General features: G+C 40.3%; 1 protein-coding gene across 4 annotated transcripts in view; it reads left to right on the plus strand.

Annotated features, from left to right (window-relative positions):
* golga4 (golgin A4) overlaps positions 1–13498 on the plus strand; it is a 246147-nt gene that overhangs the window by 204336 nt on the left and 28313 nt on the right. For all 4 annotated transcript variants that reach the window (XM_072263075.1, XM_072263085.1, XM_072263094.1 and 1 more), the window contains 4 exons: positions 205–312; positions 2450–2479; positions 5454–5522; positions 5598–5673. In XM_072263075.1, coding sequence (XP_072119176.1) covers positions 205–312; positions 2450–2479; positions 5454–5522; positions 5598–5673 — 283 coding nt within the window. The remainder of the gene's footprint in view (positions 1–204; positions 313–2449; positions 2480–5453; positions 5523–5597; positions 5674–13498) is intronic.

Below are 13498 nucleotides of genomic sequence, written 5' to 3' on the forward strand. Positions count from 1 at the left end.
CTGTTTTGCATGAAACCAGGGGAAAGCTGTTCGAAATGCTCAGTTTTCTTTTCAGTTGACATGAGAACAAATTCAACACCTGCATGGTTGATGTATTCTGAAATCTGGTGTTGATATCATCCTCAGTGTGTTCCTCCTCATTTATTTCTCCATGGCTATGATAAATACATTAGTGATTTAACAATAATTTTCATACTTTTAAAGACCCGGGAAGAAGAAATGACAGTGAAGGTGAATGATCTACAATTGCAACTGGAAGAGTTACAAGCCAAACATAAGCTGTGTGAAGAGGGAAATTGGAATACTGAAGAGGTAATATGTTAATTATGCATGAGTGCTGCTCAGTACCTGAATGGTGCACATAGCTCAGAACTATTGTTGTGATATTGGTAACTCTGAACTTTGTTGTTTCAGTCAGTTTGTGCCATATTAGAAGATTAACCACCAGAAATTGAGTGTAAAATGATAATACAAGACCAAGAGTGATTTTAAAGTGCATAGGTTTATTTTTTAAAAAAGTGATTTGCCTTTGTTTTCATAAAATATCATTTATTGGTGATTTTGTATTCCATTGCAGTAAAATTCTATTAATTCAGCATGTTAGGTGCTTTAGTAGTGTTGAACCAGCATATTTCAGCAATACACTGCTAGTTCAGTTTTTTAAGGTATGGTCATGCTCCAATTAAGTGAATGAAGAGTCTAGGAAACAAGGCCCTTGCAAGTTTCAGGGGAGCCTGGGAAAAACAAAACCAGGTGTAGTTAAAAGGAACTACGGCTTAGCAAGTAGAGAAAGAACACAAGAACCGGGCCTCTGGCAAGTCAAGAGGGGACTCAGGAACTGGGGCCCTAGTGAGGTGGATGCCAAGCCATAATTTGATCTGTCAAATAGAAGCGGAAAACCTGCAACACCTTACAGGCCCTTCGGCCCACAAAGCTGTGCGGAACATGTCCTTACCTTAGAAATTACCTAAGGTTACCCATAGCCTTCTATTTTTCTAAGCTCCATGTACCTATCCAGGAGTCTCTTAAAATCACTTACTTCTGAATATGAAATTGTTAGCATAGTCTGATTAGGGATATTCATCATGGGTTTGTGAGAGACAAGTCATGCCTCATGAGCCTAATTGACCTTTTCGAGGAATTGACAAGATATATTGATGAAGGTCAAGCAGTGAATGAGCTATACATTGATTTTTAGTAAGACACTTGGATAGGTTCCCCATTGTAGGCTCATTCAGAAAGTCAGGGAGCATGGAATCAAATGAAACTTGGCTACATGAATTTGGAATTGCCTTGCCCACAGAAGGCAGACAGTGGTTGTAGATGGAGTGTCTTCTGCCTAGAGATCCATGATGCTCCACAGGGATGCAATCTGGGACCCTCTGTTCTTTTGTAATTTACATACATGACGCATGAGGAAGTGGTGGGGAGGGTTAGTAAGTGTGTAGATGACACAAAGGTTGCTGGTTTTATGGAAGGTATAGATATAGACACCATGCAGAACTGGGCATGCTCCAGATGGCTCTTGACGTGAGTTGGCAACAGCACATGACGAATGTCAAGCTCTATGACGACCTACCGACTTTCGCCACTAAAATCAAAGCGAGAAGACTGCAACTAGCAGGGCACTGTCTTCGCCACCCCGAGCTACTTGCCAGCCTTGTCATCATATGGGAGCCTAAGCATGGGAGGATGAACCCTGGGCGCCCTCCCAAGACAGCGGCACGGCTAATATAGATGAACTGAACACACTGATGAGGGAGAGGGAGAAGTGGGGAGTCCGTCATCGTGCCCGAAGATGGCCCCCTTGGCCTGAGGTGACGTAGTAGTGGAAGTAGTCTAAGTAGTTAAAAGAATAAGAAGATGATGATAGACACATCCATTCCTCTGTGTCTTCACATGGGTCACCATCAAGTTAGAAAGAAATAACTTGTCCTGTGCAAAACTAGGCTAACTATCCCTAATCAGGCCATGCTTTTCAAAATATTTATAAATCCTATCCCAAACAATGCTGTCTAGTAGCAATGACTTGTACCATTGACTTGCAACTCACTGATCTATATTTTCTACAATTCTCCCTATTTCCCTTTTTGAACAATGGAACAACATCAACCACTTGCCGGTCCTCTGGGACTTTGGCTGTGGCTAGAGAGGACACAAAGATCTTGATTAAGGCCCCAACGATGTTATCCTTTGCATCTCCTAGCAACCTGAGTAAATCCCATCAGGTTCTGGGGACGTAGCCACCTGAACAAAAAAACCCAACATATCTTTTAGGGTTCCATAAATGTTTTTTTATTGTATGGGTTCTGGGAACTATTCTGTACTGTTAGCAGACGGTTTTGATAAAGACTATCGTAAACTATGGATTCTGTTTATGAAGGTGTAATTTAGTTGTAACAGAAAATAATGTGTATTTTGAAGTTTTTTTTAATGTTGATTCATGCAGGGACATCTTCACACAGTAACAGAATTGAAGGTGAGATTATTTCAATGTTTACTTGCTTATTTCAAAGCTAAAGTTCAAGAAGACACTGAAATATTTAAAGGGATATTTAAATATTTAAGTTTTAATGGTCACGTACTTTACATCAAAACATGGAGTGAAATGCATTGTTTGTGTCCACAACCAACACAATCCAAGAATGTGCTGGGGACGGCACAGAAGTGAAAGCGTGTTTCTGGCACCAACATAGTATGCCCACAACTTACTAATCCTAACCTGTGCATCTTTTGCAATATGCCACAAAACCAGAGCATTTGGAGGAAACATGGGCAGCCATGGGGAGAACATACATACTTCTTCCAGTCAGTGGCAGGAATTGAACCTCAGTCTTCTGATTACTGGTGCTGTACGAATAGGGTTGCCAACTTTCTCACTGCCAAATAAGGAACAAAAGTAGCAGTCAAATACGGGACACTTGTGTTTACCCCGAGAAAGACTACCATGACTATGAAGCCTTGCGTGGGCACCTGTGTGCGTGTGCGTGTATGTGCCGATTTTTTTTTCTACAAATCGGTTTTGGCTTAATCTTCCCGATTCTGTTAAGTGAAACTACACTGTACATACATTATTTCTACTTTATATAGGCTGTGTATTTGTCATATCATTCCTGCTTTTATTATATGTTAGTGTTATTTTAGGTTTTATGGGTTATTTGGTATGATTTGGTAGGTTATTTTTTGGGTCTAGGAATGCTCAAAATGTTTTCCCCTATAAATTAATTGTAAATGCTTCTTCACTTTACGCTATTTCGGCTTATGAACGGTTTCATAGGAACGCTCTACCTTAGCAGGGGAAATACGGGACAAGGGCGGTCCCGTATGGGACAAACCAATTTAGCCCAATATTCGGGATGTCCTGGCTAATATGGGACAGTTGGCAACCCTATGTACGAACTAGTCCCCAAACAGCCTAAACGAGGCCTAAAAAGCTAGGCCAGGAAAGTAAAATATACCCACTAAAGGGCCAACACTGCACCCAATAATTAAGAAAGTTATTGAGAAAACCAGAGTAGGGAGGAAGAGGAGGTCCCCTTCAGTCACCCACCCAGAAACAAAATTAAGACAGGTGACCATTAAATAGGAAAGGTACGTCTTACTTTGGAAATAGAGCTCAACAACTAGGCCCCAGAACAGAACCTAATTCCCCAAATAGTAACACCTAAACGGAATAGAGAGGAATAAATGTAGAAAGTATAACTACAATGAATAGACTCCTAACGACCAGTTTGATCCAGACACAGCACTCACCACAACCCCCCAACTTCCCCCCATGGGGAAGAATGCATCTCTGTCACATGGCCCTGCCCTGAAACCTAACATCCTCACACCCCCATAAACCCAAGTCCTCTTCTCGCCAGGGGCCAAACTCACCCCACACCACCAGTTCTATCTCCCGGCACCCCACGGACATCCCTTGACCCTACCCCCCCAACCTAAAATCCTAACATCCAAAAGACCACACACCCAAACTAAACCAGACAACACCACCCCAGATAACCCTGGCCACACCCCCACAAAGGGGCCTACTTAACACTGGGTCCCATGCTGCTCTCCCCCCCCCCCCCCCATATGGGGAGGCCTGCATCCACATTCCTCAGCCCTATCCTAAACCTAACAACTTGACCCATCCTACGCACCGCCATAAACCCGAGCCCTCTCTCCACCAAGGGGCCAAGGTCACCCCACATCACCAGTTTAACACTAACACGCCACCCCACAAACATCCCCAACCCTACGCTTCACCCTAATCCTAACTTCCAATGGCCTGCGCACCCCAACTAAACTGAACAGCATCCCAAATAACCCAAGCCACACCCCACAAAGGGGCTTACGTAACAGCTGCCCCCACCATTCCCTCTCGCATCCCCAGTCCTTTGCCCTACCCCTAAACCTAACATCTCCAACCCTCCTACGCACCCCCATAAACCCAAGCTCTCACCCCACCAAGGGGTCAAATCACCCAATATCACCAGCTGTTCAGTTCCTCTTTCAGCCCTCCCCACCACTGCAAGGTCCTGCAGAACCCCTCCCCCGCCCCAATGCTGCCAGTTGCCACCCCACCTCCCTTCGCAGTGAATCCTCCACCCTCATTACCTAATGCTACCCCTGGGCCTGACCCTCCCCACATCTTGCGAGACCATGGATCTGCGCCTGGAAAGTCTTCACTCTCCAGGGTGCAAGCCTGGGCAAGGTTGTATGGAAGACCAGCAGTTGCCCATGCTGCAAGTCTCCCTTGTCCACGACACCAATGTTGTCCAAGGGAAGGGCATTAAGACCCATACAGCTTGGCACCAGTGTCATCGCAGAGCAATGTGTGATTAAGTGCCTTGCTCAATGACACAACACGTTGCCTCGGCTGGGGCTCGAACTCACATCCTTAAGGTCGCTAGTCCAATGCCTTAACCACTTGGCCACGTGCCCACCCTCCCCACAACACCCCTCAAGTAGCTACTGCTCAACTCCCAGGTCATAGCACCCATTCCCTATAACACACCCCCCCCCCCCAACACTATCCATAGGCAATAACACCATTTAACTTAAACTCCAGAATGGAGGTTAACGAGGAGGAAGATCCCAATAAAGGCAAGTTGAGGACCGAGATGATGACAACGTGGGCCAACAACAAAGTGGCAGAGTGAAGTGATAATGCATCTCCAGTACGAGATCTATAAACACTAGAGGGATATTTTGCACTATGCTAACAGTTGCTTTACTGTGCCATCCAATGCATAAAGTCTAGTTTTTCTGAATTTCTTGAGGATGTTTCTATATCAAGTTTGACATATTATTCATCACTTACTTTGATTGGTTGAAATATTGGATTGTTTGTAAATTAAACCTACTGGGCTGAAACCTGTGAAACTATCTCACTATTTGCATTGCAACTAATTTGTGATATTAGTTAAGCTTTGTGTTTATTTCTGTGATATCTTAATTTCACCTATCAGGCACAATTAGCACAAAAGACCACACTTCTCAGTGATGCCAAACTCCAGGAACAGGAATTTAGAGAGCAGGTAAAAGCAAACTTTTTATTTCCTATTGGTTAGTTTCTCAGTCCAGATTCAGCTGAATAGTTAATTATTTTCCAGATTCATTCACTTGAAGATCAGCTTGGAGTCCATGAGAAAAGTTCTTGTATGTCACCTTTTCGGATATCAGATAGAGGTAAGATTTTTGGAGCTCTGGTTTGCTTCTTTTAAATATATCAACGTTAAAATGACAGCTTCAACGTTAAAACGAAAACCAATTTCCCCCGGGATCAATAAAGTATGACTATGACAATTGAATAGGTTATTACATTGCTCACTCTGAAAGTGGTGCATTTGGGCTTACTTCGTCTTTAATATATTTATAATTACTTTGAGATGCAAGCAACATTGCATTCAAGAAGGTGGTAGTCAGCCATATTTTGGGCCACAGTATTCCTAATGAAGGTATACCCAAATTAAGAAAGTTGGTAAGTTCAAGTTCTTAACACCAGCAACAATGAAGGATGGTTTGTGATTTTACCAGAGCCTGCAGGTGGTTATATTGTTCTCCTTTTCCCCTCCATTGTTAGAGTTTGCAAATTTAAGACATGTTTTAGATACGTGTCCTTGATGTAGTCCAGGCAAGTAACGGCAGTGTACAGTGGTTATGGTGCACTGATGGTAGGAAAAATAAACGTTTTGGATCATAAACAAGAGAAAATCTGCAGATGCTTGAAGTCCAAGCAACAGACATAAAATGCTGGAAGAACTCAGCAGGCCAGGCAGCATCAATGTTTAATTGCATCGTAATAGTTCAACTAAGCTAAAAAAAAATTTTGATCTTTTCGTTTGTGCTCAGTGTCTAAGGTTTCTCGGTTAAGTGTCCAACACTAATCAGCCAGTATTGATGGATTCTAGTTGCCCTGATACGGTTTCTCCAATGTCCTGGTGAAACCTTTCACTATGCTCATCATTGACAATGTCAAGATTTGCAGGGAATGCAGAAAATGAATCTTTAATGACATGTTGCACTTGTCATTTTATATGCTTGAAGTATTTTGGCCACCAGCTGCACGTAGTTTGATGCTCTATACTTGTCAAAAAGATTTTCAGCAACATCCTTAGATGCCTTCCATGTAATTTTTTCCCGTTCCACTAAAGTTTCAAATTGCTTGTCATTGATGACCTGTTTGATTCTGTGGACCTTGCTTAGTTTTGGCATCAGTTATTCTGACTTTAATTATGAATTGAGATAACAAATATAGGCGATTTCAAGAAAATGCTGCATGGAAAGGAAACTTCATGGCAATTTTCTTGATCCGCGTCCCAAAATCCCTAAAATACACTCAAAAGTTTTCAGGAAGCAAAATCTTTGTTGTCCGGTAGAATTAGTAAATACTGATACAGAATTTAAAAAAAGCAGAAAGGCTGTGTTGAACTTGGTGTAAAACAGTGGTTGGGCTACAACTGGATTACTGTGTGCAGCACTTGATTTGCCAAAGGATGCGAACATCTACTAGGATGGTCCCTTGAATAGGTATGTGGATAGGACAGGTTTCGAGCAATATGGGCTAATCATGGGCAAAAGGGAGCAGTATAAATGGGAATCTTGCTTGGCATGGGCCGAAGGGCCTTGTTTCTGTGCTGTATGACTTTTGTATGCCACCTTCACTTTATTTCCCTTTTTATTTTGAGTCATGATGTAAACACCGTAATCCAGTACAAAAAATGTTCATTAAAAGTAGTAATCATCAAGATACTAAGCCATGAATTGAAATTGTGTGTTTAGCATTTTTGTCCTAATACTCAAGAACAGTTTTTTAATACCACATTGCCTGTGTCAGAAACAGTTTCCATTATTGAATCTGTACACTTGTGGTATTTTGCGTTACATATTTAAATGCTTTTTAAAAGAAGTTGCAATATGTAATAGACCATTCACAGCCATTCATATTCAGGACTGTTCAAAGTTGCAGAGTCATCAGAGTTTCAGTTTTGCTGAGATATTAATTTAGTTCTAAGGCAAAAACCATTTACTGTCAACTCAGTAGATTTAATGATACGCTTACAGTTCAAATTCGCTTGCATCAGTCTTGGCTCTCTCTCTTTCCACTGTCCTTTACATTTAGTCCCAAAGTCCAATATTTCACATTTGGTCGGATGAAACTATCTACTATTTCTCCGCAACTGATCTATATTGCACTGTATCCTTTGGCAGCTCTACACTGTTCACAACACCAGAAGGGGCCATGAGAAGGCCTTGGCAGACAGGATTAAGGAAAACCCCAAGGCATTCTAGAAGTATGTGAAGAGCAAGAGGATGAGATGTGAGAGAATAGGACCAATCAAGTGTGACAGTGGGAAAGTGTGTATGGAACCGGAGGAAATAGCAGAGGTACTTAATGAATAGTTTACTTCAGTATTCACTATGAAAAATGATCTTGGTGATTGTAGTGATGACTTGCAGCGGACTGAAAAGCTTGAGCATGTAGATATTAAGAAAGAGGATGTGATGGAGCTTTTGGAAAGCATCGAGTTGGATAAGTCGCCGGGACTGGATGAGATATATTCCAGGCTACTGTGGGTGGCGAGGGAGGAGATTGCTGAGCCTCTGGCGATGATCTTTGCATCATCAGTGGGGACGGGAGAAGTTCCGGAGGATTGGAGGGTTGCAGATGTTGTTCCTTTATTCAAGAAAGGGAGTAGAGATAGCCCAGGAAACTATAGAGCAGTGAGTCTTACTTTAGTGGTTGGTAAGTTGATGGAGTAGATCCTTAAGAGGCAGGATTTATGAACATTTGGAGAGGTATAATATGATTAGGGATAGTCAACATGGCTTTGTCAAGGGCAGGTTGTGCCTTATGAGCCTGATTGAATTTTTTGAGGGGACATTGCTTTCTGGATCCAGAACTGGCTTGCCCACAGAAGGCAAAGAGTGGTTGTAGATGGGTCATTTTCTACATGGAGGTTGGTGACCAGTGGGGTGCCTCAGGAATCTGTTCTGGGACCCTTACTCTTTGTGATTTTTATAAATGACCTGGATGAGGAAGTGGAGTAGTGGGTTAATAAGTTTGCTGATGACATTAAGGTTGGAGGTGTTGTGGATAGTGTGGAGGGCTGGCAGAGGTTACAGCAGGACATCGATAGGATGCAAAACTGGGCTGAGAAGTGGCAGATGGAGCTCAACCCAGATAAGTGTGAGGTGGTTCACTTTGGTAGGTCAAATATGATGGCAGAATATAGTATTAATGGTAAGACTCTTGGCAGTGTGGAGGATCAGAGGGATCTTGGGGTCTGAGTCCATAGGATGCTCAAAGCAGCTGCGCAGGTTGACTCTGTGGTTAAGAAGGCATACGGTGCATTGGCCTTCGTCAATTGTGGAATTGAATTTAGGAGACGAGAAGTAGTGTTGCAGCTATATAGGACCCTGGTCAGACCCCACTTGGAGTACTGTGCTCAGTTCTGGTCGCCTCACTACAGGAAGGATGTGGAAACCATAGAAAGGGTGCAGTAGAGATTTACAAGGATGTTCAAACAACACACAGAAAAGTTGCTGGTGAACGCAGCAGGCCAGGCAGCATCTCTAGGAAGAGGTTGTTGCAGCAGAGTTAGTACTTTATTCCGAATAAAAGAGACGGAGACTCTTTGGGCTCACTTCGCAGCAAAGTCCTTTTATTGTCGTGATGATCACGGAGAGCCAACCTTCACAATGGAGCGGCGGGCTCTGACCGGACGCATAAGCAAGTTGAACTTTTATACAGATAAATGAGACAGCTCTACGTAAAGAGAGATGATTACTTCTTAGAATATGTCTAGTCTGTGGTTGATGATAAAGCAGATAGCGCTACAATTCTTTTTTTTTAAATTTTATTTTTATTTGGATAAGGAATTCACAAATATCATGTACTTTTTTCACACATATAACCTTTTCCATTTTTTTATATGTATAAAACGATAATTATTTATACATTCTTAAGTACACATTTGAGATGATATAAAAGCAAATTAGACACTTAAATAGATAATTATGTACTGTGGTAATTCTAATCTATTAGGCTAAGTAATGGTATTAGTTGTTAAGAAAAATGGTAATAGTTTCCATATAACTCTTCTGGACCATTTCCACTGGACCAAATTGTTGTATATAAGCCTATGTAACAACCATTGTAGGTGTTTATATCCTAATTTGTTCATGCTTGCTCCTACCCGCAGACATAATTATCCAATCCCTATGTACTTATTTACTTAATTTTTTCATTTTTTATCCCTTTCCCAAATCTTTCCCTTTACTTGTGTTAATTCTCTATTTTCCAAAAGAAAACAAAAAAAAAAAGACATTTAGACTAGGGGTGCTTATGTTAGCAATATTACTGTGTTGATGAGAAGAGCAGTATAAATTATTAGGAGAGTCATCTAAAGTCTGCTCGCATTGGGGTTATATATTCAATCCATTTATTCCAGATTTGATAAAATTTTTCTTTTTGAATTCTCAGGGAGTAAGTCAACTTTTCCATTTTAAATATTTCCAAGATAATTTCGTGCCAATCTTCTAATGTAGGTGGTATTGGATTTAGCCACTTTCTAGTGATTGATTTCTTACTTGCCGCTAAGAGGGCCTGCAGCAACTTTATATCTTCCTTCTGTTCAAGAAACAATACATGCCCCAAATAGAGCGTCTCAAAGTTCAGAGGTATCTGAGACCTAAGTACCTTAACTAATGTTCTATGAATACCTTCCCAATATAGACTTAATTTAGGGCAATCCCAGAAATTATGAAAGTGATTTGCCTCCTTGGAGCCGCACCTTCTCCAACACGTCACGTTTGTATCTTTATATTTTTCCTGATATGGGGTCTTGAAGTATCTTATAATGTTTTTCCAACAATGTTCTCTCCAAGTCAAAGAATTAGTCGAGGACCATTGAAAGCTGCAGATTTTCCCCCAAGCCTCCTCTGAAAGTACCAACCCCGCTTCTTTCTCCCACTTCTCTTTAATATACAGTGTATTTACATTTTTAGCATGGGAGAGTGCATTATATAATCGAGAAACTGATTTACTAGGTATTGAACTGCAAGCTGAATTCAGAATCTTGAAAATTTCTAATTCTACTGTTCATAGGTCTGTATATCTACAACTCTGGTTAACATAGTTTCGTACTTGAAGGTACCTAAAAAAGTCATTGTGTTCTAGGCCATGTTTGTCCTGCAGGATTTGGAAACTTTGTAATACTCTTTTATCTATAAATGAGAGGTAGGTTGTAAGACCTTTCTTTATCCATAGCTCAAATCTTTTATCTCCTCTGTTGGGAAGGAATTCGGTATCATATGCACACCATCTAAAGAGTTTTAACATGTTATTAATTCCACATGAATTAACCACCTTCTGCCATACTTTTAATGTAAGATTTATCCAACTGTATTTAAATTTTTCCAACTGGGCCATCAATCCTTTGTCAGCTATTGAGTCCTGTAGAGGAAAACTGTCAACTAATCCAAATTCTATTTCCTTCCATCTAGCCTTATATTCCCTATTACGCCAATATAACAGAAGGGTTATCTGTGAGGCATAAAAATAATTTCTCAGGCAAGGAAGAACCATACCTCCTCCTTCCTTCCCTAACTGTAAGGTGTTATATCGAATTCTAGGTTTCTTTCCTTGCCAAATGAAGCGGGAAATCCATTTGTCCCATTCCCTGAATTGATTATCATTCACCTCCACCGGTAAAGTACGGAAAAGATACAATAACCGAGGAAGAATATTCATTTTTATAGTATTTATCCTTGAAATTAAACTTTAAAAGGGGATAAGATTCCATCTATGCATATTTGCTTTTATCTCTGAGATTAATGGCCCATAATTTACCTGTGACAGTGTTGAAAGATCCTTCGGCAGGGTTATTCCTAAATATTTTAATGATTTAGCTTCCCACTTAAGATCATATGTATCCTGCAATTTTTTGGATGGTGTATAATTTAGGGACATAACCTGCGTTTTCTTTACATTTATTTTATAACCTGATATTTTCCCAAAGTCATCCAACAGTGTAAACAATCCTATAAATGATTTTTCTGGTTCACTCAGATAGACCAAAACATCATCTGCGAATAACGCCACTTTCTGTTCAATCCCTGCCTCCTTGATACCTTTTACGATTTCGCTCTGTCTTATTAGTTGGGCAAGCGGTTCAATATATAGCGCAAAAAGGAGAGGAGAAATTGGGCATCCCTGTCTAGTGCCTCTCTCTAAGATGAAGGAGTCAGAGAGGTCCCCATTTATCTTAATTCGGGCTGTAGGGCTGTCATGTAGAGTCTGAATTACTTTAATAAACTTTTCTTGAAAGCCGAATCTTCCTAACACTCTGTATAGGAATGCCCAACTAACCGAATCAAAAGCTTTCTCAGCATCCAATCCTACTACCATTGTCTCTGTCTCGTTCTTATTAACCTGTTCTAATATGTGCAGAGTTCTCCTTATGTTGTCCTGTGTTTGTCTTTGTTGAATAAATCCGGTCTGGTCTAAGTGGATTAGGCCAGGTAAAAGCTTTTCCAATCTGCGCGCTAATATAAATGTAAATAGTTTGTCATCTAAATTAAGAACACTAATTGGCCGATAATTGCCACATTCTAGTTTATCTTTACCCTCTTTAGGAATAACTGAAATAATTGCTTCTCTCCAGGAAGGTGGAGTTTCTCCTCTCTGCAAGATCCAATTAAAGGTGTTAAGTAGTAATAGGGCTAACTGTGTCTTCAGGGACTTGTACCACTCTGAGGTAAACCCATCAGAACCCGGGGACTTTCCAGCCTTTAACCTAGAGATGGCCACGTTCAGTTCTTTGACAGTTACTGGTTCTAATAAACTTTCATTTTGTAAATCTGTAAGTTTAGGTAGATCTAAAAAATTCAATACACTGTCTATATAGGGCTCATTGGGGGCCCGGGGTTGGGAGTACAGCTCTCGATAATATGTTTCAAAACTCTCTTGAATTTTCCCTATTGTACTCTCCACAAGCTTTGTCTTTGGATTCTTTATTTTATGAATTGTATTGTCTGCTTGTTGTTTTCGTAATTTATATGCTAATAATCTAGCTGATTTACCTCCTACTTCATAATTCTTTTTTCTCAGGTAAAGAAAATTTCTTTGAGTTTCCAACGTATAAATATCGTCAATTTCACTCTGCAAATTCCTAATTTCCTGTTTTCGATTTGAATTACTTTTGTTGCTATCTACAACTTGAAGTTGTTTTAATTTTCCTTGAAGGTCTACTAATTTTTGTGCATTGATCTTTTTCATGTGAGTGGTAATGGAAATAATTTTCCCTCTCAGTACAGCTTTCAATGTATCCCATAAGATTACTGGTGATGTTTCTCCCGTGTCATTAAGGTCTAGATATTCTTCGATTTCTCCCCTTAATCTCTCCATTACTTTCGGGTTATTGAGTATATGTGAGTTTAGCCTCCATAGTGTTTTCCTCATTTTCCTTTCCAGGATTAGAGACATAGAGACTGGGCTATGATCCGACAGATCAATTGTTGCAATATTACAGTTTTTTATCCTGAGTCTATCTGTATTAAAGATAAAGAAATAGTCTATCCTTGAATAGGCTGAATGAGGGAAAGAGTAATGTGTATAATCTTTACTAGTAGGGTGTAATTCCCTCCAGACATCTATAATTCCCAACTCCTCCATCAATGAATTCATTTTCCGAGTCAGAGGTTTATTCTGAGTAACTATTCTTGAAGAATCTAATACAGGATTTAATCTAATATTAAAATCCCCTCCACAAATTACTACCCCTTGAGAACTGACCATTAGGTCAAAAATGTGTCTATAAAATGACCATTCACAACCTGGAGGAGCATAAACATTCAGCAATGTTATTTCTGTACCTTCCTGTGATTTTTACAAACGGTCCTTCTTTGTCTTTAGTATCTGAAATATGTTCATAATTAAGAGTACTTGATATTAAAGTAGCTACCCCTCTTTTGTGACTCAATTTATATGATGAATAAAATACATGCTTAA

This window comes from Mobula birostris, chromosome 1, assembly GCF_030028105.1.
Source record: "Mobula birostris isolate sMobBir1 chromosome 1, sMobBir1.hap1, whole genome shotgun sequence".
Classification (NCBI taxonomy): domain Eukaryota; kingdom Metazoa; phylum Chordata; class Chondrichthyes; order Myliobatiformes; family Myliobatidae; genus Mobula; species Mobula birostris.